The sequence below is a fragment of the Trichechus manatus genome, unplaced genomic scaffold, assembly GCF_000243295.1.
Source record: "Trichechus manatus latirostris isolate Lorelei unplaced genomic scaffold, TriManLat1.0 scaffold00186, whole genome shotgun sequence".
NCBI lineage: Eukaryota > Metazoa > Chordata > Mammalia > Sirenia > Trichechidae > Trichechus > Trichechus manatus.
The window spans coordinates 33,081-40,371 of record NW_004444122.1 but is presented as its reverse complement, the minus strand read 5'-3'; the positions used below and the strand labels follow the sequence as shown (position 1 = coordinate 40,371).

Here is a 7,291-nt window from a genome sequence, read left to right as displayed (position 1 = left end):
AATTCAATAAGTAACAATTATTTGTGATTTCTATAGGTTTTTAAAGAAAAGTTTTAGTCACTGAAAGAAATTCCTGTCATAATTTTAAAACAAGTCTCAATGTCTGAAGTAATGCTAAAATGGGGTTCAGTTTCCCTTCTTGAAAAGAGAACCAGAGTCCTAAAGAGAGTAATCCTGAGATACAGTGTAATTCTTCTTGATAAGGAAGATTTGCTTTAAGAAAAACTATGAACTCATTACCCTGATTCCTTAAGGCTGTTAAAGCCTAGTTAAGATTGCACTTCACTAGCTGATGTAACTAACTAGAAATGTTTTATCTAGATAATAAATACTTTGAGTTGGAGGAAGTCAAGGGAATAGCACAAATAAAAGCTAAGCGGAGAGATCAGGATTTAAGCAAACAGAAAAAAACCAGATAAAGGGAACCAATCAACACTAGGGTGTTCTATTGTCTCGCAGCTGGGGCAAAGCAAACACAGTGTTAGGAGTGTTCTTGTTGGAAAGTAAAAACCCAATGGTATTTTTCAGTAAAGCAAATCAAGCAAAATATTCTACATATCTTATTTTTTTTAACTAGTCAAACAGAATTTTAAAAAGGCAAAGAAAAATTTAAATATTAGGTTGTTACCCAAGAAGTAGGACTGGCTAACCTAAAAATGAATTGCAAATTTTCAGATATGTTACACAAAAAAAGTAAAGCTGCCAACCGATGAGTATGTACAAGGATTCCACTCTTAAAGCTCCAACTCATTTACGAAAATGTTCTGACGTCAGTTACCACACAAATAGCAAATTTCAGGCAAACATAGTTAATCAACTACTTTAGAGGTAAATAAGGGTGAATTAAGTGGCTATAGACAGACAACTGGTAGTCCTAGTTGAAGCAAAACACAGAAAGGTCAGGTGTTGCACCAGCATTTTATGCAGAACTAAGTAGTTTTCAGTCTTTATGTAACTCTCTTACAAATTATTTCTGGACCTCACTTCTGTAAAGACTGCCGAGGAGCAAACAGTTGGGTCACCCAGTGAGGTCAATACCAAGCACTAAGGGATCATGCCTATTTTCCTGGATTTAAAAGATGAATGCTGAAATAGGTACAAATGCTCAGCTAGCTGAGGAATTCTAAAACTCAGAATCCAAGTTGTATGTGTTGATTTTCTGGCTGAATACCACCAACAATCTGTCCCTAAACACGGAAACTATGTGTGATACAATTGTCATGAAATAAATTAATTAGATTCTACAGCATTCAAGGTAAGTAGTTACAATGTTAGAAACCTTTAGCATGGATTAAAAAACCAAGTTTTTTAGTGATGTAAAAACAGTGCCATTTAACTTCATGAAAGAGTACTGGCCCGGGATCCAGAAAAAACCTGGTTTCTTGACCCCATTCTCATGCTTGTTGTCTGTGTGACCTTTGGAAAGTCATTTAAGCGCTCTAAAGCCAAAAAACCTAACCAGCTGCCATCAAGTCAACTCCGACTCATGGTGATCCCATGTGTTGCAAAGTAGAACCGTGCTCCATAGGGTTTACTTTTCAGTTAGCAGTCTAGCACTTAACTGGGCCCTTCTAAGCTAAGACTCTGTAAAATCAAAATAACACCTGTTTTTGGATGGTGCCCAGCTACCACTACTGAACATTTTGATCTAAGATTCTATAGAAGAATCCTGACCAAAAAAAGGGGAAAATGTGGAACAGAATTTCAAATTCTTATGGAATCCAGACTTTCTGGAACCACTGAGGCTAGATGAACACCCAAAACTATTGCCCTGATATAATCTTTAAATTTTAATCCTTAAAACAAAAATATCCCCTGAAGTCTTCTTAAAACCAAACAATAGTCTAGCTTAATTAGTAAAGAATAACTGCCTTGAGTACTGTGTTCTTTTAAAGAACTGTCTACATGAGATTAAATTGACAACAGCAACTTGAAAGGTTAGACAGGAAGTTTAGAGGGCAGTGAGTTAAGTGGGCAGGAACAATTCAGAAAAGGAGGGTAAGAAGGGTTGCACAACTTGAAGAATGTAATCAATGTCACTGAATTATACATGTAGAAATGGCTGAATTGGTGTATGTTCTGCCGTGTATATTTTCAACAACAAAAAAATAAAATATTTTTTAAAAGAATGGATAAAAAATAATACCTGTTTTAACTATTTCATAGGGCTATTGTCAGAATCAAATAAGACAATGTCTATAAGTGCTTTGAATACTGAAATATACTATATGGGTGAAACACAAATTAGTCACCGTAGAAAGGCCATGTTTATATCTAATGGTAGACTACAGGCAATAAAATGTCTAAGAAAAATTATAGCTAGAAAAAGTTAAGAGCGTGGTGATCAATAAATGTGTGATTATTACTATCGAATATTTTAAAGAAACAAATTAGAATATTGTAAAAAAGCTCCCTAACCAAATGGAGATTCAGTGGCAATTCTGCTTCACTCTGTGGCTGATCGATCCTGGAAAAAAAAAAACTAATCTTGGCATGTGTCAAAATGACTTCTACTTGAACAATACACTGTGGTAATCAAACTTCAATCTGAAACCCATGAAAAAGGTAAAAAAAAAAAAAAAAAAATTGTTATAAGTGTTCAAGAAACATAAAGTACCAACATGGGCTCAGATCCCTTTAGTAGTCCAGTATATAACAGTACATAAAGGTGGCCAACATCAATCCACTGCTGTCAAGTCGATTCCAACTCATAACGACCCTATAGGACAGAGCAGAACTACCCTATAGGGTTTCCAAGGCTGTAAGTTTTTACGAAAGCAGACTGCCATATCTTTCTCCCATGGAGCACCTGGTAGGTTGGAATATCTGACTTTTCAGTTAGCAGCCGAATGCTTTAACCACTGCACCACCAGGGCTCCTTAAAGGTGGCCAAAATCCTACAAAAACCCTACCAGATTTTTATAAGCCAAGAACTCAGGGACGTCTGGCTCATGACCTTTGCCTCTGTTATTAGCTAGTGCCATAAAGGTAATTATGCTAAGCATTTTATTAGATTCCTAATAGTATCTAGAGATATTTAGCTAATGTTCAAATTTGTAAAAAATTTGTTGTTGTTACATATGACATTAACCCATTAAAACCAATAATTATTAGCACTTCAAGTGTGTAAGTATAATCTAAGTCCAGTTAAAAAGCAAAATCTCATGTCAGATTTTTTAAGATTAACTGTTAACCAGATAATTCACATACTGAAATGGACTACAGAATGCACCTGAATTTAAATGGATAAAAGTCTACAATTGAGAATAATCCAAACTGTCATTAGTTAGGGTATTGCTTATGGTTCTGTTGTGAAGGATTATAATTTTTTAGCTTAAGTAAATCACTCTGAAATTTTGGAACATTTTCTGTACTGAAACTAGCTAATGCACAGGCAGTGAAAGAAACCCGTCAAATGATGAAGAGTGTAAGCAACAGTAGTACAAACAAGGCCTTTGTTATGAGTGCTCACATTGGCTGCTCTTCTCCAATGAAGACTTTCTGCAAAGACACCCACAGAATGCTGTTTGGTTTACTGGAGCCCTAAGGTAAAAAAGTGTGGTTTTTATTTTCTTAATGTTTTTTTGCTTTCTCCATATTAACAAGTCTTTGCTTCCTCTAAAGCCTGCGTAAAAAATTATCAAGGAGGAAATCTAAAACTGCTCTGAAAAATAGTCTATTACCAAAAAAGAAAAAAAAAGAGCAGGAAGGAAAAATAAAACTGCAAGCAAAAAATATGTATATATGTTTCACAGTCTATCATGTTGTGCTCTTTTGTGTAAAAATATACATGATATACTTGTATACACAAAGACTTCACTTATACATAAAAATGGGTATATGTCAATTTTCCCATTTTTTAGGTAATAATGTTGTAAGTATGAAATCATATTTATAAAACTTTTTAAAATAGATTATATTAATGGGTCCTCCAGTTGTAGAAATTTTCCACTTTTCATGTTTTGGTCAAACTTTAAGGGTTCATCAAGACTGTAAACCGGGACAGCTGAAAAGACTTATTCTCTTAAATCACCAGGCACTCCATTAAACCATAGTTCTAAATGGACAGTATTCACGCTGGCATCTTACCTTCCCAGGCTTCAGGTCTCAACAACCTTCTAATGCAGGGAAAATCTCATGCCTAAACTTGGAATAAGACAAAGAGAAGCCAGCATCAGTTCACTTCCTGACACAAGAAGTTCAGTATTAGAGCTGGGCAAAAGTCATAGTTGTCATGGTATTCCTGTGTTGAAAATTAAATCTTACTGATGAGATAATGGAATATTTTGCAGTTGCCTTCCAAAGGAAATAGTGGATGATAAAGACACTGTCTAAAAGGATAACCAAAATCCAGAAGCAAATGCATAATTTAATTTCATTATGCAACAACAAGAGGAAAATGAAGAGACTGGAAATTAGGGTAGATGTTGCCTTTTTCAGTGGCACTCTGCTTCCTAGTACAGCAATGAGCTAACCTGTGTTAGTTCTGAAGGGTAGTTTCTAGTTGCAGACGAGTGAGACAAATCAGTAAGACAAACTCAGGTAGAAGACAAGTAGACCTAAGACAGCAGGTATGTTTCCATTGTTTTGTAACCATATCTTGCCATGCTTGATGAGTGTTGTGTGGTATCTGGCAAAATGTGAGCTTTCAAGAAGATTCATCCTCAAGTTTTGTTCTAAGCGTGATGAGGTCAAGACAGATATATCACTTATTTCTGCTGAGAAGACTAATGAAGACTCTTTATCAGAAGTAAGGTTACTAAAATGAAAAGTGTTAACAAAATGCATAGCTAAAGAGAGCAGTTGTTTTGTGTATTTGCAACTGTTCTATTATAAGCTTCAAGGCTGTTATTTGCTTTCTGTAAAGGTGTCCCAAAGATCAGTCTAAATCCTGACATTTAATAAAGCATATGGTACAATGCCAAAAGTCAAATTAAAGAAGACATTGTTCTGATTAGTATCACAGTAGCATTTTGAACTTGTTTTTTCTTGAGCCATAACCTTCTACTTAATTTAGAAATGAAAAGACAGAAGTCTTACCGAAAAAGAGTGCCAAGAACCAGCCTATCTTAACCAATTAACCTTAAGAAAACTTCCAGATTTTCTGTGGTTAATAAAACAGCTCATAAAAACTTGACAACTCCTTTTGGAAACTGAGTTTAGTAAAACACATGTTGAGGTCCAGCAAAAATGCTAATACACACAAATACAATATACAATTAAATGAAGCAACATGCCAAACCCAGAAGCACAATAGATGTTGGTTGTTTTCCATTTTCCAGTTGTAAGTGATCCTCAACCTTCGTGAACCTAGCCTTTCATACATTACACACTTGCACTCCTAAACTGCCTCTCACATATAAAATTCAGTATTTATTTTATCACCTGACAAATGATGATTTTCAGTTATCCAACAGTGGGATTGTTACTGTTGTGGATAGGGCATGGGGCCTCAGCTAAGACAGCAGATACCCTTTCTGGCCTCAGCTGTGACAGTGTGGATGGATACCTCTTGGGAATACTCTGGGGCTGGGGGAGGGGGAGTCCTGGTGATCAGGCTCAGGGAACCAGAACTTACTAAGTCATTCTGGGTAACAAATCCCTTTGTCAATCCAAACCTCCTCCTATCACAAAGCTCCACCTCCATGCTGTGCAATGACTGGCCCGGAGACGGTCCTCAGGTGAGTCACAAGCTACATGGAGGAAAGTGAGACAGCAAGTAAAGGCCTCACTGAGCTAGTGATGCAGGTGTGTGAAAACTCCAAAAGTGAAGCCCCAGACATGACTACAATGGTCGGCTTAGGTCTGAGCTCCGACTCCATCTTAATATGAACCTTAACTTCTGCTTGCTTCCCAGCAACCATTAACCTTTGAACAGATTTAATCATGCAGCTGAGGAAATGTTTCTGTTTGTGGTTAAGCTAAGGATGTGAAAAAGAATTGTCCTGAGGAGGGTCTTGGCGCAAGCCCCTTATCAGAGATCTCCTGCACAAGCAACTCTCTGGGAAAGTTAAAAATGTTGTCTTAACGGAATGTTCTCAGGAAAGAATGTCCTGTGATTGTTTTGTGACCAACCTGTAAACCCCCCTTTAGTCACGTATTTCTGCAATTAACCAATCTAAGAGGCACATGTATGTTTCAAACCAATCATATTAAGATCTCCGCTTCGAGTTGTCCCACCTCTTATTTCCCTAAATGTGTGAAAACCAATCAGAAAACCTTGTAACTCCCTGATTTTACCATAGAAATGCATCCGCTTGCCTTCACCTCGGGGGAATGTTTGGTTTCTGTTTGTTAGATCTAACGTATCCCCGGCTAGAACTGCTTTGAGCCTTCAATAAATCTGTTTTTACTTTTAACAGAGTATGCATTTTTACTCTTTAACAGACTCTTTTCCTCCACACCTGCTCCAAGAACCAAGTTCCAGTTGGAATGTTGAAAGATTAGGGGCTGCCTGCTCCTCTTGTGTCTCAGTTGGCCAGGAGGTCAAGTGCTGGATAAGGCTGCTGCCTGGATTGTTCTGTCCTGTGCAGTATACCTTTCTGAGTTATCTGATTCTACAGGAGTCTGTGCTTTTCACTGTCTTTGAGCTATTTTACTACTCTGTAAATTGTAGAAAACTTACAGGAATACAAACGGTTCTTGTCCATAGAAATGAATTTTGTCTAGTAGAATACAATAGATTATCCTGTGGATATTGTCCAGTTTCATATCTATTTGTAAATTAATTTCAGCATGTCTGATTGCTTACCTGTGTGTGATGCCCAATGGATTCATCTAACAGAGAGGTAGATAAACTGAATTGCGAGGGGAGTGCACTTTTTCCTAGCAGGTCTTTTCCTGGCTCCCAAAGATGAATCCCAAGCAGCAGTAGAACTTAACATTTGCTAGCTCTGTTTCTCTAGCTTTTTTTCTCTCTTCTGATTTTGCATTTTGTTTTTGGTTCACTGCTAACTAAGAAGTTACTTCCCATTGGTGAGGGCAATGATAAGGAATCTAAATTTATAGTCTGACTATCTGATGATCTCTGTAAATGAATGACAAAGATTTACTGTCTAAGGAGTGAGAAATGACAAGAGAATTTGGTTTGTTAGACTTGTTTTTCCTTTAAATTGATTTCTCTATTTGTCTGTTTTTTAGCTCAAATCAATTAAGAATTCCGTGCCCATTGGGAAGGATAATAGCTCTTTAATATTTGGCCCAATGAGATTTTGTGTTTCTGTGTTTATTCTTGACCTGTGCTGAAGTTGTGATCTGAAGCTGTTAAGTTCTCTCTGAGTCTATGTGTCTG

General features: G+C 36.8%; 1 protein-coding gene across 1 annotated transcript in view; it reads right to left on the bottom strand.

Moving 5' to 3' along the window:
* NRG4 (neuregulin 4) overlaps positions 1–5,647 on the bottom strand; it is a 49,135-nt gene extending 43,488 nt beyond the window's left edge. Inside the window, exons 1-2 of the mRNA XM_004387510.2 lie at positions 5,510–5,647; positions 3,473–3,543 (exon numbers count right to left, since the gene is read on the bottom strand). Of these exons, the coding sequence (XP_004387567.2) occupies positions 3,473–3,543; positions 5,510–5,647 (209 nt within the window). The remainder of the gene's footprint in view (positions 1–3,472; positions 3,544–5,509) is intronic.
* Between the last annotated feature and the right edge of the window lie 1,644 nt (positions 5,648–7,291).